This window comes from Vigna radiata, chromosome 2 (genome assembly GCF_000741045.1).
Source record: "Vigna radiata var. radiata cultivar VC1973A chromosome 2, Vradiata_ver6, whole genome shotgun sequence".
Taxonomy (NCBI): Eukaryota; Viridiplantae; Streptophyta; class Magnoliopsida; order Fabales; family Fabaceae; genus Vigna; species Vigna radiata.
Genome location: NC_028352.1, coordinates 13,360,505 through 13,387,367, shown reverse-complemented (window position 1 = coordinate 13,387,367; position 26,863 = coordinate 13,360,505). Strand labels below are relative to the sequence as shown.

Sequence of the window (26,863 nt, the reverse complement as noted above, 5' to 3'; positions counted from 1 at the left end):
AATAGACACCTTATTGAAACAACTCGTACACTTCTAATCCATGGCCAAGTACCCTCGCGTTTTTGGGGTGATGCAGTTCTCACTGCATGTTATCTCATAAACCGCATGTCGTCTTCTGTCCTAGATAACAAAATCCCTCATTCCGTCTTATTCCCTCAAGACCCTTTACATCCATTACCTCTTAGAGTTTTTGGGTCTACATGTTTTGTCCATGATTTTAGTCCTAGTCTTGATAAGTTATCTCCTAGATCTCACAAATGTGTCTTCTTAGGATTTCCTCGGTCACAAAAGGGCTATAAGTGTTTTTCCCCTTCCCTCAATCGTCATTTCATCTCCGCTGATGTCACCTTTGATGAATCTTCGTTTTATTTTTCTCATCTATATTCTAGTTCTGTACCTCCACCTCCTACTGTTGATATTCCTATTGTCTGTGATCCTTTAGACTCTCATTCCACACAGGATCGTCCTTCAACTCCACCCCTTCAAGTTTATAGTCGCCGCAATCNTCTCCCACATGACTCACCTCCTGTGCCGCCTCCTGTGTCTCCTNCGGCTCCAGCAAATGAGTCTGACCTGCCTATTGCTCTCCGTAAAGGTATACGCTCTACTCGTAACCCTTCCCCCCATTATACTGTTCTTAGTTACCACAGATTATCTCCATCTTTTTATACATGTCTCTCATCCATTTCTTCTGTGTCCATTNCCAAGTCTGTGGGTGATGCCTTAACTCATCCTGGTTGGCGTCAAGCCATGCTGGATGAATTAAGTGCTTTACAGAAAAGTGGAACTTTAGACAACTTGGATTGATTTGAAACTTAAAATGACCCAAGAAAATATATATTGACCAAACAAAATAGTAAGGAATGACTCAAAAAAGAGAAAAGGCATAAAAAAGTAGCCAAAACTACCAAAAACGAACTTGAAAAACACTAATGACAACATTCTGGCAGCTTTGACCTTTGCTGAGTGTTTTACTCGGTTTTTCCACAGAACTCCAAATGAAATGCTTTTTTTTTTGTTGGAAACTAGACTCAAAGAGCTTTCATTTGAATATTTTTACGTATTTTTTGGACAACTAAGCAAGATGCAGTTTAAGTTTGAAAATCGTCACAACAAAATAAATGATAGATGAAAAAAAATACAACAAGACAAGTAGGAAAATAACATCAACAACATGGAAGAATAAAGGATAGATAAGGACTAAAAGACTTAGCACTTGAAGAACCAAAGCTTTTGATACCAAATGACGGCAACCTCCTTGGCTAGGTTGGGCCAATGCTAGGAGATGTGCATGGAGGGGTGTTTACTTGGATGAATGGTGCAGAAATGTGCTAGTAAATGGTACAGGGATGATGAGTTAAGGTATGGATGGGTAGAAGCTCAAAGCCTCTAGGAGATATAGTTGTGGTTGTGTAGTGTTTGGTGGTTCCAAGAGAGATTAGGCCAACCTAAGGAGGAAGGTGACTAGAAGGGCTTCTAGGATTGTTCTAGTCTTGATCAAAGAAAAGTATGGTCATATTTTGGCAGCATAACATTACTTAATTCCAAGATGAAATACAAGGGTGGAGACAGTTGTATTTATAGGCCAAGGGTGTCTCCTTCTAACCCTAAAAACATGATCTCCCACCTTTGCTCTCATTGACCAAAAATGAGGCCTTCTAACCTCTCCAATGATGGGGGGACATGTGGCCACTACAAAATACAATCATCTCCATTCCCATAGTGTCATGTGACCACCACTAAAAATAAATCCTCTCCACTCCTAGGGTGCCATGTGGCTACCTTTTAACAAAGTAAATCCTCTCCGATGGAAGCATGATACATTGCACATACTTTCCACTTGGTTTGGATGACTAACTTTTAAGGAAATTCCTATGCTACTAAGACCTTAATACAAAGCTTAAACAAACCTACACTACATGGCCTAATACAATGGCCTAAATTCCTACACTACTCTTTCATCCATGCTCAATGATGGCTCCAAAGGTGGCCCACAAGGTAGAGTTGATGTCATCTTCACGGATAGCTTCCACTCTCTTGAAAGTGCTTGACCATGGCTAGGGGATTTGTCATCATTCTCTCAAATCTTCAACATGGAACAAGGCAAACTTCCTTATCTTTGGAGTTGTGTGCTTGTCCATCAAGTTCAAATATTCATTTTATAACATAAGTTAGAAATAGTGAGTAAATGAAGAATATAGCTCGCAACAATGATACACCTTAAATCAAATGAATGATCAAGGTCCTGGAGAGTAGGAGCATCTTTGAAGCTTTTATTTGTCTTATGTTTGAAAGACTATCCATTCCAACACAAGAATTAATTTTTAGGGATATGCCATCAGCAAGTGATGGCAAGCTCATAGTCAAGGGTCCAACCACTAGAAGTATGTCCAAGTTCCTCTAAGAGGAACCATCCATAGAAGGTGAAACGAAGGTGTGTTTCACTTGGGCCATCATGGAAGGAGTAGTAAAGGTTTAGGCCTTGTATTTGGCCATGTAGTGTAGGTTTGATTAAGGCTTGCATTATGGCCTAAGTAGCATAGGATTTTTCCTATGTTAGATATCCAAACCAAGTGTAAAGTGTGTGTCATGTATCATGCTTCCATTGGAGAGGATTTGCTTTTTAAAAGGTAGTCACAAGACACCCTAGGAGTGGAGAGGATTTACTTTTAGTAGTGGCCACATGGCACTCTAGGAATGGAGAGGATTGTGTTTTGTGAGTGGTCACATGTTTTCCCATCATTGGAGAGGTTAGAAGGCCTCATTTTTGGCCAATGAGAGCAAAGGTAGGTGATCATGCTTTTAGGTTAGAAGAAGACATCCTTGGCCTATTAATAGAGGTGTATGCACCCTTGTATTTCATCTTGGAAATTAGTAATTTTATGCTGCCAAATTATAGCCTCATCCTTCTTTGTTCAAGACTAGAATAACCCTAGAGGCCCTTCTAGTCACCTACCTCATGGAGTTGGCCTAACCTCTCGTTGAACCTTCAAACTACACAACATCTATGTCCTTTCACCTCACCACCATTAGTTGCAAACCATATCACCCCTTTCCCACCCATTTCCGCAACCATATCCATCATAAGGACCATCTCCTTGCTTCCTCCTAAGCTTTGACCCAACCTAGCTCAAGGAGGTTGTCATCATTTGGTATCAAGAGCTTTGGTTCTTCATGAGCTAAGTCTTTTGGTCCTTATTTATCCTTTATTCTTCCATGTTGTTGATGTTATTTCCCTACTTCTCTTGTTGTGTTTGTTTTTCCATCTATCATTTGTTGTGGTAGCAAACTGTGACGATTTTCAAACTTAAATTGCATCTAGCTCAGTTGTCCAAAAAATATAAAATATTCAAATGAAAGCCCTTTGAGTCTAGTTTCCAACAAAAAAAATCATTCCATTTGGAGTTTTGCGGAGAAAGTTGTGATTAAAATACTCAACAAAGGTCAAAGTTGCCAGAATATTGTCATTAACATTTTTCAAGTTCATTTTTGGTAGTTGTGGCTACTTTTTTGTGCCTTTTTTTTTTAGTCATTTGTTACTGTTTTGTTTGGTCAATATATGTTTTCTTGAGTCATTTTAAATTTCAAATCAATCCATGTTGTCTAGAGTCATGTTTAGTCCTTTTGATGTCTCTAAGGTCATGTCCAAAAACTGATTTCTATTTGTGCCTTTGAGTGCTTTCATTTTATATATTTGAGTTCATACTTGTTGTTAGATCATGAGCAAGTTCATAGAGTTAGGTTTCCATTATATCACTTTTTGTGTTTCATGATATACTTGATTCTAGTAAGTTGTCTTTATTTTGGAGCTATAAACTTGTATGATCATCAAACTTGATGAAACATTCCAAATTTAAGATCTGTTGTGGTGTGTGTTTGTGCTAAAAATTCCAAAAAAAAGAAGATACATGATAGGTTCGTTATCCATCAACTTGTTCATGGCATTTTGAAAGGTCGCCGGTGCGTTTGTCAGCCCAAAGGGCATGACCAGAAACTCGAAATGGCCTTGGTGTGTGCGGAAGGCCGTTCGTTTTCTGGATATCCTCTACCCCCAATTCGTATCTGGTGATAGCCTGCTTTCAAGTCCAGCTTCAAAAAGTACTTGGACCCCTTAAGTTCGTCCAACAGTTCTTCAATGACTGGTATCGGAAATTTGTCCGGCACCGTAGCCCTGTTCAAGGCCCTGTAATCAACACAAAACCTCCAGCTTCCATCCTTTTTCTTTACCAGAATAACTGGGCTGGAATAAGGACTCTGGCTAGGTCGGATAATACCTGCCCTCAACATGTCCTGTACCTGTTTTTCTATTTCATCTTTCATGAGGTATGGGTATCTGTATGGCCTAACATTTATAGGACCTTCCCCTTCCTTCAGCAAAATTTTGTGCTCCAAACTACGTTGGGGAGGCAGTCCTTCTCTCTCCAGGAACACTCGGTAGTGGAACTGCAACACTGCTCTGAGTTCCACTTTCTGCTGCTTGGTCAAATCATCTGTCACTTCCCCGTGGGTCCCATGCTCCACTACCTCTAACTCCCAAATTAATACCCATGAGTCAGCATCCTGCATCTTCATTAAGGCCTTATGAATCCCGCCACCACACCCTCCTGTCTCAGCGTCGCTAATTGTAAATACACTGTTCCCCTGAACCCGCCTCCAAACCGGTTAATCAATCTCGCATTTAGTCCTAACCAAGAATGGTTCTTGGTTTTTTCCCTCCAATGCTTGAACCAGTAACTAGTGCTACCCTCCATGCTAATGTAGGCTAGATCCACTTTCTCTTCTTCAGCCACTTTCTGGATGTCGAAAAAGCGTTCGGCCCTGTTGATCCAACTATGGGGTTCTCCTCCTTCAAACGCCGGTAGTTCGACCCTTTTCCTCCAATTATGGGGAATTCCCCCATTGTCGCGTTTGTCATTATTATCGCTAACCGAGTTGCTGCTCCCTTCAGAGCCTCCCCCATTATTATTCGCACCTCCACCCATCACCTTCATCAACTGTTGCAAATCGCGTCGGATGGCAGTAGTCTCCTCCTTAATTCCCTCAACCGTGATCTCCAAATTGTCAATTCTTCCCTCCGTCTGACTGTTCATCGCTGATCCTTCTCCTCACACGGATCCGGCAGGTCGGACCAAACGGATAGGTTCGTTATCCAAGAACCTAAGAGAAACACCTTTTAATGCACACAGAACACACAAATGCATTGAATAGTCTTTATTATTCAATAGCAATCAACGAATACAACAAGTAGAGAGCTTAACCTCCCCCCTATCAGGACTAGCAGGTTCCTGATCAAACAAAAGAATTCACTAACTACCCCCAACTACAACTAATCACCCCTTTTATACGAGATACCCCCAACCAACCCACCTAACTGCCTTGGCAGTTAGGTTGTGTAACTGTCTTCCTCCTACTATACACCAGTAGAGGCCTAACAATACAAAAGGTACAAAAGAAAAGTAGACAAAAAGGTACAAAAAGCAAAAGCAAAAAGTAAAAATAAAAGCACATGTATGTACCTTATGTAACCAACTTGTTTTAGCAATTTGATGTTGATTTGGGAGCTGAAACTCACATCCCTAGTTGATGTTCCAGCAGCCATGATGATCTAAGAAAGGTTGCCTTAGTGCACCATTTAATCTAGATTGCCAAAGGACAAAGGCACCTTATGATTTTATAGTAGTTTTTGGTTTTTGTAATCTATTCTAGTGCCTTTCTTTAGATAACTTCTTTTGTTATGCTAACCTTTCTTTCTTACCATTGAATTGCTTTATTATCTTCTAAACATTCATGGTTTTGTCAAAGTAAAACTCCTTTTGAAGAGCCTTTGTTCATTTTTAGACTTTTTCTTGCTTTTCCCGTGGACTACTTTTGGCTTTAGTAGTGTTAACTTGTGGTGTAGGTCTTTGGATGGTTAATAAAACGTGAGGATCATTGGGAGGACAGCCCAAAACAGTGAGTAACATCCACAGGTGAAGGAGGCCTTGAAGGGAAGCTTAAATTCTTGGTCTAAAACACAAAACAAGAGAGTATACACTTGGTGAAAAAGAGAAATTTGTGTGTATTTTCTTTGAATTGTAAAATTATAGTTGTTTTCCTTTTTAGACTTGTATTTTTGGCTTGTTAGGGGTTTGTTCTAACAAGAACATTGTACATTTATTATTTAAAAGAAATTTGTAGTTGGTGGGTAAGAGGGAACCAAAGTTCCTCTAATTCATCATTAGGCCGCATAGTTTAGATTTATTGTTTTCCTGAATTGTGGTAGTTTAATGTGTTTACTTTAATTTCAATTTTTGTTCCTTTTAAGCAGTTTGGTGAGTACCTAAGATAAGCTTTGGCTAGGAAAGACTTGGTTCTTAAGCAATCCTTTGTAATTCACCTCCCTTTCATAGAAGTGAGCTTAGGCATCTTTTACTTCCTTAAGTCTCATAGGAAACTTCTCTTGAAACTCTAAGTAATTTGTTTGTTGCATTGCATATTTTTGAAAACTTTGAGAATGTTTAAGGCCGCATCCTTTGAAATTGATAGTGACTCCAGTGAAAAGGTCAAGCCTACTTTAAAAGACTTGGCCAAAGAACTAAAGTCACTAAAAATTTGGCAAAAGCAAGAAGGCACTGAGAAGAAGGTACATTCCCTCATATTATCATAGGGAGCTAATGGAAAAACTCCAAAGGCTCCAACAAAGAGACATGAGCATAGAGAGCTATAGGCAAAAGATGGAGCTCTACATGATGACGACAGGAATTAGAGAGGAAGAAGAGACCACCATCTCTAGGTTTCTAAGTAGTCTTAATCTTGAAATTAGAGATAAAGTGGAATTGTTGCCCTACCAAAACTTAAATGACTTGGTACAAATTTGCATTAAGGTAGAGTAACAACTATTGAGAAAAGGTTTGAAAACTATCCACTCTAACTTCAATGTCAAAAGAGACTTCAAAAGGGAGGGAAAACAAATCAAAAGAGAGGATCCTCCTAGGAAGTTTGAGAAACCTAAAGATGGATCACATCCTTCAAGCGCACTAGTGATATCAAGTGTTTTAAGGGCCATATTGCATCTCAATGCCCCACAAAAAGAATCATCATTTTAAGGGGTATTGACACATATAGTAGTGAAAGTGAGCAAGAAGAGTGTACAAATGAAATTGAGGAAGAGAGTGAAGGAGAAGATTTCTTTCCTTGTGAGGGAGATCTTCTCATGATAAGAAGTGATAGGGGAATAAAAGTATATGTGAGGAAAAATAAAGGCGGGAAGTAGAGAGTTTTTGTTTGCAATTAGTTAGAAGGAAAGGGGAGTATAAAATAAGGAGTTAGTTGTAAAGGGCGGGATTATTCAATTTGTATTTTTTGAGTTTACTAGAACTTAGTCCAGTGGAGGGAGATCGGGCTTCCTTGGGGATGTTTACAATACATTTGTATTCTTGATTTAATTGAATAAGATGAGGATATTAAGAGGAGTGGGTCTGTTCTGTGTGTATCTTTCGGGTTACTGACTTTTTGATTAAAGAAGTCATTCAAGAAGAGTCATCAAAAACCAACCTTATCCTCTAACCTAAAGAGAACATCTTTCATACAAGATGTAAACTTTCAAATCAAACATGTTCTCTCATTGTGGAGTTGGTCATGTTGCAATTGTTGTAGGTCAAGGTTGGTAAAAAAGTTGGAGCTTACTACTAAACCCCATCCAAGGCCTTACAACCTGCAATGGCTCAATGAAGGTGGGGATTTAAGAGTAGACCAACAAGTGGAGGTCAAACTTGCCATGGGAAATTATGAAGATAAAATAACTTGTGATGTTATTCCTATGGAAGCTTACCACATTCTCTTACGTAGGCCATGGTAATTTGACAAAAAACCATGCACAGTGGCCTTACCAATGAGATCACTCTCCAACACAAGGAAAAGAAGTTCGTCCTCCATCCCTTACCACCTTCTAAGGTGTATGAAGATCAAAGGCAAATGAATGTGTTGTGATTGTAGGACTATTAACAATATTACCATCAAGTATAGGCACCCAATTCCAAGACTTCATGACATGCTTGATGAGTTCTATGGGTCCACTATATTTTCCAAAATAGATCTTAAAAGTGACTATCATCAAATAAGAATAAGAGAAGGTGATGAGTGGAAAACAGCCTTTAAGACTAAGTTTGGATTATATGAGTGGTTAGTGATGCCTTTTGGCTTAACTAATGCACCTAGCACCTTTATGAGATTAATGAATCATGTCTTGAGGGATTTCATAAGAAAATTTATGGTTGTGTACTTTGATGATATCTAGTCCCTACAATTTGTCGTTGTCCGACATTGCTGATTGTCATCCACTTTTTGATGGAAAACTCCTTTGTCAACGTCATCCTAGTTAAAGTTTCATGGTGCTAGTTGAAGTTTTGTGGCTGCCCATCACTATCCAATCCATAAGCTATTGTTAGTTGTTCGTCGACCGGTGTTTGCATTTTTGCGATTTGCTATCCTGTGACCATTGTCATTTGTTTGTCGCACACTCTTGAAGAGGGATCATATATCTCAGGAGTCTCTTTGGCTACGCTGGTTTGTGAGTCCAATTTGGTTTATAGACATTCTCTCTCGATAGTCTGAAGCATAGGTGCATTTTGTTTGAAGCCAAAGTTACCACGTCTATTGTCTCTTTTAAGACACGTTGATTTTGTTGGATCAAATGACCAACTTACATATGTATTGACCAAGTTCCTAAAGAGATCTCAAATTGAGTTTATCTATTCCAAGCTTAGTTCATATAATTTGTATGCTCCAGCTTGACGAGGAGTGTTAGAATAATTATATCTATTTATAATCATTAAGTCTAGGCAAGATATAGTCTACTATATCATTTATTAGCTGTACCTAGTTTTGCACCTAAGGGTCTAGTGCAATCCCTTATTGCTCCATGTACTCTTGTATTTTCATTATATATAAAATGATAATGAGAGGGATCTTAGAAGCCCTTTAGAAATATATTTTACAGTTTCAATCTCAACATACATAAATTAAGCTCTTGAAAGAATTGTTTCACCCATATAAGTTCATAAGTTAGTAATGTCATTGCCCTATATTCAGCTTCAGCTAGTGATCAAGCCACTACTTTTTGTTTCTTACTTTTCCGAGAGATAATATTTCCTCTAAGGAAAACACAATTTTCAATAGTTAAGCATCTATCAATAGGAGAGTCTGCCTTATCAGCATCACAATACCCAGAGACCTGAATGCTTCCTTTATCTTCATATAGCAAACCTTGCCCTAAAGCATTTTTTAGGTACCTTAGAATGAAAATGATAGCATTCCAATGGCCAATGCATGGAGCTTGCATAAACTGACTAACCAATCTAACTACAAAAGATAGATGAAGTCTTGTAATAGTAAGATAGATCAATTTTCCAACTAAGAGCTTGCATTTGATAATTGCAGAAGTGTAGGCTCTTGATGAGAAACACCATTAAAGCCTAACCACACAACTCATTTGAGTTCCAATGCCTCAAAGCAGTGGAACCTTTTCCCATGGTTTCCACAAGAGGAAGCAGAAGACAAAATACTAGAGGAGGACATGGAGATTGAGGACGTCCTCAGTGCACATCTGTAAAAAGATGGGAGAGGTTGAGGGTTCAACACCTCCACTAACACTTGGGAGTTATAAGGTTGGCTTAAAGGGTTTGGAAGGAAGGGTGAGAGAGGTTGTGTGTTCAAATCCCCCTACTAACAAAATACTAATAACTAATATTAGTTGATAAAAAAAAATTGTAAATGGATTGGTCACACCAAGAAAATTGCTTTGCCATGCACGACTTTCCTAACTATACCTCTATTATCTCTAAGGCTAAAACTGCCACTCCAAATTCGCTCAAGAGTGTGAGTTTAAAATCTAATAGCTTTGTGCAAACATCTACGACTCTCAGTACATCAACAACTTGCATTTCCCAATCCATGGAAGGTCAAAATTCATGGATAATTGACTCATGTGCTTCTGATCACATCCATGGTAATACCTCTTTGCTCTCATCTCTTTGTTTTAAAGAAACGATCATGTCATAACCTTGGCAAATGGCTCTAAAATTTTCTCAAAGGGAGTCGGTCATGTTACCCTTTCTCCTTCCATAGATCTCAAATTTGTCCTTTTTTGTTCCTTTTTGTCCCAAAGCCTCTATTTCCAAGAACATCTTTAGTTCTTCAACTACGAATTGAGCTTAGGTCATGAAGAATACCATATTATGGTTAGTCTATTTGAGGGATGCAAGCATGTTTTCAAAGTCATAGAGACATAGGATATCATTTGCATAAATATTCTGAGCTTTCTTCCAAAAGGAGTGACAAGTTTCAAAAGCTCTAAGGGAAACCAAAAATTGCCACAATAGGGCACACAGCTAGAAATCAACTTGCTTCCAAGAAGCACATGGCTTCCATCTTGCTCAAGGTGGTCATGATGATCTTGACCAACAAACCACATTTCAACAGATGCAAACCAAAACAAATAATTTTTCCATTTAGCTTCTCCAAAATAATGGAGGGATTTCCAGAAAATGAAACCACAGTTCTAGTAGACATCTCTGACCAGGGAGAAGAAACACAACAAGGACAGACAAAAACCCTAGGGTGACTTCTAACAAGGATGACTTTGAACCATGTTGGAATGAAGTTTTAATAGCCAAAACAGAGATAGCGAGTTCTAATGAGACTAGCGACGGTGACGCGACTGAGTTCAGACAAGTGGAAGGCAGCACGAGGGTGTCATGCACCTAACTACGACAAACTTAGGTTGAGCACATGGCAACACGTGGAGGACATCTAGCTTCCGGTATCGGGGGCGTTGGCCGCCGCTCGAAAAGGTGCTCCAGATCTGGTGGTGGCCGACACCAAACAGCAGAGGTGAAGACGGTGCCGAAGATGTTTGAGACAGGCAAAGCGAGATCGACCCGCTCTAATATCAACTTAAGATTAAAAACAAAGAGAAAATATATTTTTGAAGGGCTTAAAGGACACCTGATGATGAAAAGTTTTGTATTTCTAATATTCCACCATATGTGCCCGAAAATTAAATAATTAGTTATTTAAAATGTGTAAAGTATCTTTATCACTGATATATCACAAGCCAATAAAATAAGTGAGATGAATTTAAACCATATACAAAAAGCTGCACAAAATATACATTACTCAGATTTTCATCATTCATTTCATTTATAAAGTTGTCAAGAATACTTCGTAGAATAGTTGATTCAGAGGCAAAACTTACCTCCAGAACCAATGTGGTCACTATCACAGCACAAACATTTCCATCTATATTAACTTTACAGCGTCTAACATGCTCAAGCAATTGTTCCATGCGATCAGCTGTGCGGATAGATTCACCTTCCGGAGACCTCCAAAGTTTAAATGATCTATCCACCTCCTGTTAAATTCTAAAGATTTTATTCAGAAACAAAAAGTACAGGCTTCTGTTGAAGTATGTCTAAACAGCACTAAATCAGTAGTCAACTGGACAACAACTAAGTAGATGCAAGATAATAGACTATACATAGAATTTTTAAATAAATACAATCTTCCATCATATTCTTGAAGATTATGCATAAAACAGTGTGTAAACAAATGTTTTTGAGACGTACTTGCAGACTCAAACAAGGAGAGCAATTAACATGTATTTTTCTCAAGTATTTTATGCAATCCTCACAAAAAGGAAACAGGTTACATATAGCAAGGCTATTTTTTTCTGATGATATTCAGAACTCCTGAGCCTAATTACTTATTAGACCTTTGGGAAACACAAATGTCCACAACTTCAAAGCATCAATCAACTACAGGGTTTAATATGCAACTGGTGATCAGAGGTTAACTAATGGCCTTGTTTCAGACATAGGATGGCTAAACTTTGTCACAGATGTAAATGTAAAGCAAAGCAATCTTCATCAGGTTATGTTGTAACAAGTAATCAAGATGTTAATGTAAATCAATATTTCTTACCTCAACAAAAGATTTTGGGTCTGGGCAATTTTGTTGTTTGGATAATCTAAGTGTGCACTCTGCAGCTGCACGTCCATCTTGGAGTGCAACAGCCTTAAAGAATTCCAGTAAATATTCTCTTTCCCTCTTTGAAAGTTCAGTAATCATGCCCACATCAAGGAAAATTACATGAGGTCTTGACTTCAAGAGTGATATAGGTGACAATTTACTGTGTCCTTCTCGGACAAGAATATTTCCAGGATGCATGTCTGCATGGATAAAATTATCCATCTGAAAGAAGACATATATCTAAGTGAAGACAATTCATAATTTCATTCAAATGATCATCTATATCTGTAAGATAATAATTTATCAAATACAACATAATAGCAAAGAAAATGGAGAATCATTATGGATCTCTGTGATGCTCAAATGCCTTTACCCAAATGCCTTGAAAAAAAATGTCAACAAAGCATTCATTCAAATGAAGATCAAGAATCTTCTGTAGCAAAATCCTCAAAGAATCCACCATGTATTCCTTGACAACTTCATCTAATAGTCTTAAAAATTCCAAGCATATTACAACAATGAGTTTCAGAATGTTGCAGCGAGGTTTGCTTCCTTTATATCTTGATCTTCCCCTTCATTTATTTTTATTTTGATGAAAAACATATCCATGTTACACTTATCAGATCAACGTAATCTAAAAGTAAAACTAAATGGTGGTAATTGGTTACCAGCACTATTGTGATCACTGATGGATGGAGCTATTCCTGAAGCCATAATGTTCTTCTCTCTAGTAGAAAGATCAAATATCAAATTATTGATTACCACCCTCTCTTTCAAATTTTACATTCTCAAACTCAGACAATACCAAAATCAACTAGATTAAATGTTAGGCACTAAAACATAGTATTATTCTATAATTTCGTGAACTATCAACAAACAACTTAATCTGAAACAAAATTGGTCATGAAGTTATCGAGGAAAATAAAAAGAAAGAAATTGCAAGGAGAATTCCAAATATTTTACCAAAAGCATCTTCAAAAGAGCATGTGTACCAATATGAGCAAGGGCACTTTTGAAATGTTCGTGTCCTTCAAGACGGTCAACGTAGTTCAAAACACTTTCACCCTGTTCAAAGGTTTCAACCAAAACAGAAGGGTGTACGAGGGGATACAGAGGCAATGGGAATGAAACATCTTTCCATCTCCGGAAATTATAGATAAACCGACTAAGATGAACGGCTTCCCTTGAAAGATCAACTTGAGACATCATAAAGACAGCAAATTGCTGTATGCTTTCGTCTAATCTCAGACACTTTAAATTTGGTACAAAAGACGAAATTTTGGCAACAAGATTAATAAGGACAAAATCCCTCCTAATTGCTTCAGAAACCCCTGGATGTCGGACCTTCACTGCTACATCAACAGGCTTGATTTGCTGACCAGGGAATTTGTATCTTAGTGTAGCTCGATGAACTTGAGCAATGCTACCTGAAGCTACTGGTTCCTCCTCAAACTTTTCAAATATTTGATATAATTTGCGGCCAAATGCATTTTCAATACATTTTCTGCTATAGCTAAATTTATGTGACGGTGCTTTCGTTTGAAATTCTGCAAGTTCATCACAGAGATCCTTTGGAAAGAGGTCAGGTCTGGTTGCAGCCCATTGACCCCACTTGATGAATGCGGGCCCAGCTTTTTCAAGTGTAACACGAACAACATGAATCCATGTTTTTCTAAACTGAGTGCCAAAAGAGTCAACAAAAGGAGCCGTAGCTATGCAAGGTGAGAACAAAATCACCAAATAGACAGCTCTGAGAAACAAGATGAAAACCTCAATGGCCGCAAAGAGAGCTGTGGTTAAATATACACGTCCATCTTGCGCATGCACATAAAACAAATCTCTTGGTGGAAAGAATTCTGCTTCTGCCCATTTTCCTTGTGTCCAAGCAAGCTCTCCTATTATGAAGGCAATCACACCATGAACAACAAAATTTGATTTGACCATAGCCAAACTTATCGCCCGGGCAATTTGACCTATTGGTGGCAGAGCTGGCCCTTGATGGAAACACATCCTGTTCCAAACAACTTGACAATGATGGTATTTTGCATTATTTGCGGGGAGGGTATAATAGTTCCTTGCCTTGCTACTCATAAAAAAGTTAACCTTCGATTTAAATAACACGAAAACAGATTGTCTTGAGTGAACATGTCTATAGTGCGAGAAAAAATTGTATTTCGAGTAAGGGGACCCCATTGGATGAAACACTTCGAAGCAGGTTGTCTTGTGAATAGCACGTGTAAACCGTCTAACATTTCGACAAGCAAGAAATCTGCACATTATATTGCATAGATATTATTCACATTATCAAACAAATTAAAATAATTTAGCCATTCATATGCTTATATTCAAGATTAATTCTCCGAAGCTCTCACTGGACATGCCCAGAAGCTTTACACAGAAACAATTGTATCTATAAAGCAAGTGAACAATCAAAACTCGGAAAGCTTCAGGTTTTAAAATTCTAAAAGAAAAGGAAGAGTATTACATATCGAAGTAAATTAGCTTTAGCCAAAATGGGAAACTTCTAAAGCATAGTTTATCTGTTTCTCTGGAACCTTTCAATATAGATCCATGCAAACAAGCATTAAAAGAAGGGTGCCTTATAGTACCACTGAAAGAAAGATACCCCACTTTGAAGTTACGGTGTTACCACTACGAATGAAGAAGTACAGTAAAATAAAACAAACTGAAACATCAGAAAAGAACATGTCTATGAGCATTGATATCTTTCGAAGGGAACAGATAAAATGAAGGGGCGGCACTACTGAGAATATTATGAATTTTATACGTTAAATGAAAGCATATAAATGTTGAAAACTCAAAGATAGTGCGTTATTGAAAGGTAAAAGGTGATGAACCTTGACATGGTGACGAGGGTTTCTGAAGAGTGAGGTGCAACGGTGCACACAACATCCTCGTCCTCGAACGGTGAGCCTTAAGCGGCGTATGGCGGCATGTGTTTGTTCAGAGACCGGAAAAGTTTGATCTTGGGGAATCTTTGAGGGGTATTTCCTTTTGCACCGCGCTGTAAATTTTAAAATTCCCACTTTACCCTTTATTGTTCAAATGACAATGAAGGTTCATGGCTTCTATTAAGTACATCCATTCTAACCGGATCTATAAGGAGTTGTTGCAAGTTTGAGATCAAGATTTTGGTATAACCATTTGAAGACCGATATCTTGAAGCTAAGGTGGATAGTTATTTGCGTAAGCATAACGAAGGTTTAGTTTTTACACACCTAGGTTTTTTTGGTTAAAACCTTTTTTTGGTCCTCATATTTGTTTGTCAATCTCAATTTAGTCATCATATTTTTTTTGTCTCAATTGGCTCCTATAACTTGTAAAAATGAGGCAATTAAGCCCTCTCCGTTAACTATTGACTAACGCCATCTGTTACTGATGACGTGGTGCACAGAGAATTAGGTGATTTATAATGATTTAATTACGTGGATTTTAATGTTAAAAATTAAAGCTTCTAACGTGGAATATGGTTTTATAATTGGGGTATTTTTTATTGAATCAGAAAACAATAAGTGGGGGAATTAGGGATTTAAGTAATTGGGAATTTGGTAAGTATCAGAAACCAAAAGAAACCCAGAAATTGGGAATCAAAGGGAACCAGAGGAACCTAGAAGCGTTCATCTCCTCCGTTCATGCGCGTCCACCTCAGCCTCCAACCAATCGGCCGCCGCGAGTCACGGTCCAAGGCGTCGACAACACCGTTGTTCACCATTGGAGGCATCGCCGGCCATGGCGTGCCACAAACGCCACCAATCACCGCCAAGCTCACCGTCGGTCACCGCGTCAACGTCACCAACGTTGACTCCTCCGATTCACTCGCAAGCAGGGAAACCCTTTCCCTCTTCTTCTCCTTTCCCTTTTGGTTGTGCATTTTCTTGAAAATAGAGGTTTTCTTATGAATTATTTCCATTTTCTTTTGCATTTAAACTTTTTCATCCAGAAGAAAGTGGAACTGAGTCTGAGGATGACAATGAGAGAAATGATGTAGCTGAGGAAGAAACAGATGATGAAGACACTGCCTTTTTTGACACTCGGGATTTTCTGTCATCTTTAAATTCTTTTAAAAGTAATGCTTCTAATATTAGGGTCTCGTCTTTCTCTTCAGACGATGAAGGACTCTATGCTATTGAATCAAAGGAGGATGTAGATCCTTCCATTAGATCTGTTGGATTCAACTATCCTTACGTTAAGCGGCGAAAGAAATTACCTGATCCTGTTGAAAAGGAGAAATTACCTAATCCATTAGATTAGGAAGGATCTAACAAAAGTTTGCCTTCCTGTTTATTTTAATGAGCCTCTCTCCTCTTTGCAAAATTGTTGTGAAGAAATGGAATACTCATATCTTCTAGACCGAGCATATGAGTCTATTACTACTAAACCCAATTTCAACACAGAGCGGAAGACAGAATCTAAACTTCGGAAAGAGAAAGAGAGAGACAGAGAGAATGTCGTTGGCGAAGCTTCGGCCGTGACCAGCGGCCGCCAAGGAAGCCCATGGCCTGACTTCATGAAGAAAGGTGGTGGTTAATCTCCAGATCCCTAATTTCCTTTCTAATTCATTCTTCCTTTTCAATCCCTAATATATTATTTTAACATAAATCAATTCAATTTTGCCACGTCATAATTTTTTAATTTAAATAAAAATTCCATCTAATCAAACAATGCACGTCAGCAAATACAACTCAACTAAATTTAACGTCGTCTGAGACCACTTAACGGAGAGGGCTTAATTGCCTCATTTTTACAAGTTATAGGACTCAATTGAGACAAAAAAATATGATGACCAAATTGAGATTAGGAGACAAATATGAGGACCAAAGGAAGGTTTTAACTTTTTTTTTGGCTAAATTAGTTTTGGATTATACTATGAATAGTAGCATGTATGAGTAAAGGTGAAATAATTGTATTCTTTCAAATTGTATAATCTAAAAATTAAAAATAGTATTTCAAAGTATATAATCTAAAATAATATTTTGACATTTTGAATTGGATTTCAAAATATACTATTGAAGTTTCGAATTATTTAATTCAAATACAATTTTGAAATTTTAGACTGTATAATTTGGAAGTCAATTTTTTTTAAATTAATATGGTAATGTTGAATTTTCGTCTATGATTTTTGGACTAAAATATTATAAAAAGTTGATATGTTATCTCAAATGGATAAAATGTTTAATATTGTGAAATTTGAGGCAAAGATGAATTATCCAAGGAGGATTATTGAAGTTTTTCAAAATGTGATAATAAACTTATGCTTTATATATATATATATATATATATATATATATATATATATATATATATATATATATATATATATATATATATATATATATATATGATGTAAGATCATTTGTTTTAAAGTTTAATACCTATTTTGGTCCCTTTTTTGGAAGGGTTTGTTCAAAGTGGTCCTCCCTTTTTTAAAAAGTTCACTTAAGTCCTAACTTTTGCAAAAACTATGCAAATAGGTCCTATTTGGTAACGACGTTAAAAAACTAACAGATAGAGTTGCTTGTCTAGCCAAAATTAAATGACATGTCATATTAGTCCAATTAGGTGGCAAAGTCAGCCAATAAGAGAATGCCACGTGGCAATCCCCTTTTCACTCAAGAAAAACCTAGAGGGTGAAGACCAGAGTTCACCAGATTGTTGTTCTTCAGTTTCTTCATGGTATTTGAATCAAGTGTCAGTGTCAATTGAGAAGAAAAATCAAACTTTTGGTGAGCGGAGTTATGGGGATTGGTTTTATCTGATTCTTTCTTCTCCGCTATAAAATCCATAATCGTATGTTGTTTCCCAAACCCTAATCCCCTTTTCGATTCATTGCAATTGCTTACAGTGAAAAAAGTGGGCTCATAGCAGATGATGATAATGATGCCAAACTTGAACCTGGAACCTGAAGAAGATTTCAAAATCTGCAGCCAAGTTGGATCAAATGTATTGCTGCAAGAAAAACCACAAGATTTTTTGGACAACACCATAAGATTTTTGGGCAACACCTCACCGGTTCCAACAGGGAACTTGGTCTGCATTCTTGAAGGGTTGCTGAACACCAACTCAATGCAAAAATAAAGCCAGAAACTTTGAATTTTGAATAAAATAAACGACTTCTGGAATCGGAGCTGAAACAGCAAGAGTGTTGGCAAAAAGAGGAGTGAGAGAGAAAATCCAAAAGGAGAGTCCTGGTGCTGAGGTTATTCTGTTGGAGATCGATCTTAGCTTTTTTGCTTCTGTACAGAGATTTTGCTCTGAGATTTTAGCTTTAGATTTGCCTCTTAATATTCTCATGTAAGTTTTACTTTTTTTCATGTTTTTTTTCCTTCGTTTCATTAGATAAGAACTAAAAGTCAGAATGGAATATATATATTTCACAGAAACAATGCAGGAATGTACGCTCAGAACTTGGAATTCTCTGAAGACAAAATCGACATTGCCCAGAAAATCACGACTTTGATTTTATCCCAAATCCTAATTTTATTTTAACCCTAACTTTTACATATTCCATGTCACATTTAATTAATTTTTTAAAACACATAACAATGCCACATCATCAAATATTAGCCACCTGGTAGCTCTGCCGTTAACAAAGTTAACGCCGTTACCAAAAAGGATCTATTTGCACAGTTTTTGCAAAAGCTAGGACTTAAGTGAACTTCTTAAAAAAGGGAGGACCACTTTGAACAAACCCTTCCAAAAGAGGGACCACAGTAGGTATTAAACCTTGTTTTAATGGATGTATAGGATGACAGTAAAGCTGATTTATAATTATGATATTGGGATTGTTTAAAATAGTGAATGAATAAATAGGAAGAAAGACATATATGTTACTATGATGTGGAAGAGATGACCACATGAGATAAAAAAAAGGATTTATATGCCATTATTCCTAGAATAAGAAAATGTTATTGTCCATTCAAATTTTAAGGTAAACGAATATGCAATAAAAGATGGAGGACTCTCAAGTAAGGTGAGAGAATCATAATTTTAAGTTGACTAATATATTAATAATATATATATATATATATATATATATATATATATATATATATATATATATATATATATATATATATATATATATTGAAAAATTGAAAATCTAATGGGCATTTTCTAATGATTAACTCAATTAAGAGTTTAGTGAAGGAGAAGAAAAGAAAACAACTTTATTGAGCTATGGAAAGATTTAAAGGATTTTTTTTTAAAGAAGATGTCTTCACTAAGTAATTGTTAATGACAAAGATATTGCATTAATAATTCAATTAGTAGGTTTTTTCCTAAAGTTTTGAAAGATCGTGCATTAATAATTCAATTAGTAGGTTTTTTTCTAAAGTTTTGAATCTTCTATGTTAATTTCACATTAATAAGAATGTGAAAGCAAAATACAAAATATCACTAGATTATGTAAAGGCATAGGAATTGATTATGGATCCATGGGATGCGTGATGGATTGTCCAAATTGTGATACATTTGTGTGGTATGTCCAATGTTTTGAAGTTATTTGTTTCCTATTGATAGAACAAAAGTTAAACACCTTAATGTTTTGATTGAGTACTTAACTATGATAAAACATTAAACTTAAAAGAATGAAGAAATTGCATCTAATGGACATTAATAAAATCATGTATACATGTTCTTCCTTTAATGGATGTTAAGCTCCTGGCAAGTGTACCAGATCGTTATCAAGTAATATAATTGGTAAACCCAATGTCGTTCTTCCCAAAGGACTCTTAGGCCTTACTTTTCATGTAAACAAATCGCGTAAGACTTGAGAAAAAAATTAAGTTGGTGGTTATATGCAAAGAACAAAAATAAACATGCAAATGCAGTTAATTCAACTGTTGAGGAAAAACTATGGATGAATGATGTTGTTGGGGTTTACAATTTCATCTTATCCACTCTCATATATTTACTTTTCTTATTTACTTCACTTATTTATCCAATTGCCATGCAAACTTTCTAGCCTACCCTTAACCCAATCCCTTGGTGAAAAGAGTCTATTATTAATTACCGGCTTGCTATCCCTAGCCTCCCCTAGTAACCAATAATGCAATGTGAACGGAAGCAAAATACAATTGATCGTCCTACCCTTATCCCTAGGTGGTATTAGCATAATCAAGGAATTTCTCACCAGTTCATGACATTACCATACGTCCCCATATCAATAAAGACAAACAACATTTACTGAATGAGGTAAACAATAAAAGCATTTAGCATAGATGAGAACCCAACAATTGATAAACAAGTATATGACAAGCATATAAAATAAATAAGAATTTGGATATATGAGAGTTTCAAAAGATTACATTGTTCCCCAACAACAAAGGGTTTAGTTCACCATTGTCATGGTGAAACTAGATGAAAATAATGAAAGAATAGAAAAGCAAACCCTAGATTTGATAAAAATGAGCCTAAGCATCCAAGAAATCTCCTTCAAGGTGTGTGGAATAGCTTTGGACGTTTTTGTCTACCAAAAGAATCTCCTTCTAATTCGCACTGGGGTTATATATAAGCCCAATAAGATAACAGAAATATTACAGAATCTAGCTAATAAAAACAGACAACCGCCCAGGCGCCTAAATTCACCGCTCAGCGGTTTGCCTCTTGCCGCTTTGACCGCTCAGCGGTTAGTTTTGCCACTGAGCAGTTTCCCTCTAATCGCTCTGAGCGCTCAGCCGTCCATTCTGGCGCTCAGCGGCTTACTTGACCCTTCTTTTCATCATTTCTCTCCTTCTTTCATGGGTCTAAGTCCACCTTGCTTCACTTCCATCTTCAATTCACCTTAAAACCCTGCAAAACAATGTAAAACAAGCATAATATCTCTAAAACCAACTTTTTACTCTCACAAGATAAAACTAAGTGTTTTACTTGACTTAAAGCTCATTCTAAGCCATAAAGGGTGTGTTTTACTATCAAATTTAAGTATGAAAATAACGGTTTTTAGACCGTTATCACAACCCCAAACTTAGAACTTTGCTTGTCCTCAAGCAAACAAGACAAAACTTGGCTTTCCACTTCTTCATCAAATCATTCACACTTTTCAAAATTCCTTTTTCTCATAACAAGTTATTATATAATTCAGATTTCAGTGGAATCCTACAAAGATGCATGCATGCTTTCAATCCAATTTAGTTCACATAATCAATCTTTTTCCAACAGATGTTTTGTTCATGAATGATCAATCAATTAAGCATTGATGTAAACATGATTTAGCAATTCTCACCAGGCAAGTGTTTCACTCAATCACTCTAGTGTTTAGGAGGTCACTCTACTCTCTACTGTTCACATGTCACATAAAACAATATTGTCATTCATCTAAAACAATCAAAATTTCACATGCACATGTCATCACAAGGACTTTTTCCAAGGCTTGTATTGTGGCTGGGCTATCAAGAAAATTGGTGTTTCTGGAATACAAAATCCTTGAGTTAAGAGAATTTAAATCATCATTCAAAGTTCAAGCACACTCTTTTTTTTTTAACCAATCCCACTCATTCCCAACTTCTTCCCTTTTTCCTTTTTACATTCAGTTCACTTTTACATGCTTTTCTCATTTTCTACTTTTCTTTTCTTTCTCATGGATTTTTCTTTTTCATCTTTTGAACTTAATGCTTTTCTTTTTCTTTTGCCTTTCACTTTCCCCATACAACCCCAAACTTGAACCTTTTCAACACATAATTATTCTCAACCCAACTCAAGGCAATTCAAACAAGGGTTTTCATACTATTTAAGGTCAAGGTTCAAAAAGGGTATATCATTTAAAATTCTTTGGGTGAAAATTTGGCTAAGTAAGGGCTTTCCAAGCATGGCCTTGATCATATGACGTACACATGCAATTCAATCAATTATCAAGATTAAGTCAATATCATTCATGATTCCCTGTAAACAGTGCACACAACAATAAAACTCTGAAGCTCAATACCTCACACAATCATGTTTTCTCACTTCTCATTCATGAATCCTGCTTAGCATCAAAATCACAATCATGAATCACTTACTCATCTGTTCACATAGTTAGTGAACCATCAACCTGGATATCATCATTCACACATTCTCAATCATCATCCACAATCAATCATCAGTAGTAAATAACTCATCATGCAATAAAATTGAACCATTATCCGAATAAGTGTACAAGCCAAGTATAGACACAAACATAAACTTAACCTATACTATTAATTCAAAGTACAAAGAAAAAGAAAAAGAAAAATCCTTGTCCAAATGCTGGCATCCATCAGTAGATGCCCTCAGCGCAGATCCTCATCTGAATCATACTCATCCTCCTCCTGGGCATCCTCAAAGTCTTCATCCTCCTGGTCATCATCTTGTCCCCCTGAGGTTCCAGCTGCTCTAGACCCACTAGCCTGTACCTGCCCTTGAGGCCAAGCCATCACACTACGGAACTCGTCCATAGTCCACCTGTGCACTAGTGGCTGATCATAAAGTCCTACAATCATCTCGGAAGTGGCCACCTGCCCTCTGCAAAGGGACTCCATCCTCGCCTCCATCATGGACATTGTGTCGGTGCATCTACAGGCTCATCCTCCTGCTGTGCTGCTGCTCTCCTAGGACGTCTCCTAGGAACTGCTCTGGCTGGCTCGTCCTCCCTACAGTACTGACGAAAATAGGAAGCGTCAATAGCCCTCCTCGACCTCTCAAAGGGTGGAACTGCAGTGTCCACTCATGCCTGCTGACACAAGTATGTAATTAGGGACGGATGTCCCAGTGGTGTCCTACTGCTCATAGTGTTGGCGCAACTCAGAATTTCGCTGGTAATGATCTTACCAACGTTCACGTCCATCTGCCTCAACATACAATGACCAGGATCCGATGTAAAGTAATGTCAGAAACATGAGAACATGGTTGCATGTTGGCATGAGTAAATGGCATCCAATATTTGGCTAGGGGAGTTAAATCTGCCCTAAGGATGTTAACAGGTGCTCCATTAGGGTTTCTCTGAAAATGCCTCCCAGGGATGCACATCACTCGCTCAATGTCTTCATAATCCCTGGCCTCCCCTAGTATAGCAGCATAACTGCACTGCTCTCCTGGCCACTCAGTCCCTAGGAAGGCGTTAATGGTGTCAGGATCATAATTGACCAAATGCCCACGTACATAGCTCATGTATCTCCCTGTAGACACTCCTCCTCTAGGCAAGGCGTTGGCGTAGAACTCCTTCACCAACTCAATACTAGCTGGTGCTGGATATGTCGTCAATCTCTCCCAACCTTGCCTCTCAATCTCCAAACTAAACTCTGGAGCTAAGTGAAGGATGTACATGGCCTTCCTCTCCATCAGTAAACGCCTCTCCTGGACTGTAGCATAATGTTCTTCATGTTTCCTTGAAAGGAACCTAGAAGAATAGAATCTCCTAGGTCTCTCTGGTTCCTTCCTTTTGTTGCCCATTGTCTTCACTCTTCTTGAGGTAGACATTCCTGCATTAAATCAAATTCATCCAACAATATTCACAGAAACATCATTAGAGGTTAGTGCATCATCAATTTTTATAACTCAAATCATATAATTCTTGAGGAAAAACAGGGCCCCTCAACACACAAACATCCAAAAATTTCAACATTTAGGCAAAACTACTGCAGACAGTTAAGCATCCAAAAAGACTGCCCAGGCAGTTTGCCTCAAGCCACGCCACCGCTTAGCGCCAAAACAGACCGCTCAGCGAGGGCAGCTAGGGTTTTTCAAAAAAATTTCCTAAATGTTCCTAATCTCCATTCTTTTTACTAATTTCATCAATCCAGACCAAAATCATGCAATTCAATCGGTTCAAACAGCTCCTAATTCATCAATCCGTACATAGAAATCAAAAGCCCCAATTTATCATGTTCCTAAGCATGTTCATCAACAAATCCCAAATTAGAAACCCTAAACATGAATTTGCATACTTACTTGAGTGGAGACTTTGAATGCTTGTAGAAAAATTGATCAATTGATGATGAATGTGCTCTCCAATGCAAGTCCCTCAACCAAAAACCCCAAACTTTGACTCAACAATGGTAGAAAATTGAATTTTTAGTGAGTGGGTGATGAGAAAGTGAGGAAATCTCTCTAAAGAGCTCTTGAAAGTGAAAGGAGAGTGTTAGAGCTTAGGGAGACCGCTCAGGCGAAATGAAAAGAATGGTTTCAAAGTGAAGAACTTCAAAATCCACTCAACTTTTAAGCAAAGCCAAGACATATTGCGCCGCAACCGCTCAGCGGTAAAATGGACCGCTCAGCGGTCTGCGGTATTTTTCACTTCTCCTTCTTTTGCTTTCTTTTGAGTAATCTTACCTTATAGCACTCAATTTCAACCTTCAATTTTTCAAGTATATGTTTTTCCCCTCTCAGATGTAAAAATTAAATATGTAATGCACTTAACACAGGATTCAAAAACAAACAATCAACTGGGTTGCCTCCCAAGTAGCGCTTGTTTAACGTCGCGAGCCTGATGATAACTCTCCATATTTTCATATTTTTCTTTCTTTAGAAGCTTTTGTTAGTGCATTTTAGTTCTCAATTGTTTAGAATTAGATTAGTTTTAGGTTTTTCTTTAAATTCTTTAGTTTTACAAAATTTTAGTTAAAAATAGATTTTTAGATGAATTTTTAATCTTTGTTAATAATTAGAGAATTTATTTTTTTTAGAAAACCTTTAATAAAAATTTTTCTTTTTAATTGTTAGATTTCTTTTTCTTTTCTTTAATTTGGTAATGATTTTTTTCTTCTTTCATACAAACTGCAGTGACCATATAATTGCCAAGACACTAGGCGTTGTTTCCTTTTGCTGGTAGGTTTGATTTTTGCACTTGAACTGGACCATTGATGGGCTGCTGCATTGAAAATTGTTGTTGAGGCATAAGCGCATGAGCTGCTGCAATTGGAGTTAAAAGTTGGTGCGCTTAGAAATTGGGCCGCTGATGGGTTGAAGCCCACATAATCAAAACACTGCATATCTGATGGGAGTGCTGCTGCTGTTTTTAATTGAAGCTGATAATGAGAAGCTTTGCATCGCTACGGGCTGAAATCGCATATGGGCTGCTAATGGACCTTGAGCTGAATTATTGGAACGACAACGTTTTGGAAGCAAAAGTTGAAGCTTTCCTCAGGGGGTCTTGGCTTGAGTAATTCATTTGGGAGAGAGGCCAACTCTCGAGCAGAGGAGAAAAGAGAAACCCTTCGAGCTAGGCAGAAAAAAGAAGAGCAAGTTGAAGCTGGAGCTAGAGCACGTCTCATCCTGACCGGAGATGATGGAGGAGCTGATCAGTGCTGCCATGTGGGGGATCAAATGACTGGAAAAGATGAAGGCTGGTCGTCCGATTGTGAAGCACATAGCGTCTCGTACAAGTTTCTTCTTCCCTTTTCCCTCTTTTATTTTTTTCATTTGTTTCTGACCCTATAAAAGGGTGCTTCTACCATGTAAATAGAACTCTTATTCACACTTACACAGACCGAGACACTGTTTTTACTCTCTGCAGTTTTCTTTCATTTCGTTCTAGATTAGGGTTTTACTCTTTCGTAGAGTAGGGATTTTGTTACTGGATTTCACGGAGGAATTCACGAGAGTGACAAAAGTGAGTTTTCTCTGCGGATTCTGGTATGTTTGTAATATGGTTTTCTTTTCGATTCTAATAAATCGTTGATGTTGCTTTCAGTTTCTTGTTTCAGTTTCTATGCTTGTGCTTTTCCATTCTTTTCTTGTTCAGTTTTCGATTTTTGTAATTGTTTTGTTTTGGAAATTGAATTGGATTCTGATTCTCTGCATCTCTATAATTCCTTTTGGAATTAAATGACTTCGTAGTGAGCATTCTTGATCGAGATGTCTTCTCGAGCCAGATAAGAGTCCATTGTAAAAAGACTCTGTTATTGTTGTCTTTTCAGAATCAAAAACTTTGATTTGATTTAGGTTTTTGAATTGTGAAACTGCACTTTATTTTCTCTAATCAGAGAAATTGTATTGACTCCACAGTGAGCTTTTCTTTCCAAGGTGTCTCCTTGAGTCAGGGTGCAATTCAAAACACTAAATGAATCAAAGTATTTGATCTGACTGTANTGTTTGTGAGTGTTAAATGTTTGTTCCATATTGTTTTGTCACTCAATTATAGTTTCTATATTCAGTGTTAGTTTTAATTTTAGTTTCCTTGCTTTGTTAATTTTTAGCATGTTAGTTTTAGGTTGCATTCAATTCTCATTTTAGTTTAGATTTGAACTTAATTTTAGTTGAGTCCTTGGATTGATACCTAGGTTATCCCTATAATACATTAGTGGGGAAACTTAGTTTGTTCTGATTTTAGGCGACAAAAATCAGTTTAACACCTGACCCAAACCTGCTTAGCACTCATCAGTAAGCGCTTATCCTTCCAACACCCTTTAGTAGGTGTGCTTCCCTGTATCCTTCAGTAGATACCTAAATCTTCTAGCATCCCTCAGTAGATGTTATCCCAGTAGCATTCTTCAGTAAATGCTGACAGTGGCATCCATCAATAGATGTCTATTCACCGTCCTCTTTCATAACAACATCCATCAGTAGATGTTGTAGAAGCATCCATTAGTAGATGTTATCATCACTGCCATCAGAAGCAACATATAACCTGAAAAAAACTTAAACACACAAAGAAAAATCAAATCCAAATCATACAAATAATTAAAAAGAATAAGTTAGAAACTGGGTTGCCTCCCAGCAAGCGCTTCTTTAACATCATTAGCTTGACCGGTTGGAGTTCAAACACCCATCAGTAGGTGTTGATACTCCCCTTTCTTGATATTCTTTTCTTTTTCTTCTTCCTGCTAAATTTCTTCATAAAGTTGAAAACACCAAGCACATATTTCCATGTTTCTTCATGTCA

At 37.3% G+C, this 26,863-nt stretch overlaps 1 protein-coding gene across 2 annotated transcripts in view; it reads right to left on the bottom strand.

The window, feature by feature from the left end:
• LOC106756586 (probable serine/threonine-protein kinase abkC) overlaps positions 1 to 15,160 on the bottom strand; it is a 21,381-nt gene extending 6,221 nt beyond the window's left edge. Inside the window, exons 1-4 of one of the 2 annotated variants that reach the window (XM_014639066.2) lie at positions 14,865 to 15,157; positions 12,970 to 14,275; positions 11,959 to 12,228; positions 11,234 to 11,389 (exon numbers count right to left, since the gene is read on the bottom strand). In XM_014639066.2, coding sequence (XP_014494552.1) covers positions 11,234 to 11,389; positions 11,959 to 12,228; positions 12,970 to 14,275; positions 14,865 to 14,872 — 1,740 coding nt within the window. In that variant the 5' untranslated portion in view covers positions 14,873 to 15,157. Of the gene's footprint in view, positions 1 to 11,233; positions 11,400 to 11,958; positions 12,229 to 12,969; positions 14,276 to 14,864 lie in introns of those variants that run through there. The other variant, XM_014639067.2, reaches the window with a different exon arrangement.
• Positions 15,161 to 26,863: the final 11,703 nt, after the last annotated feature.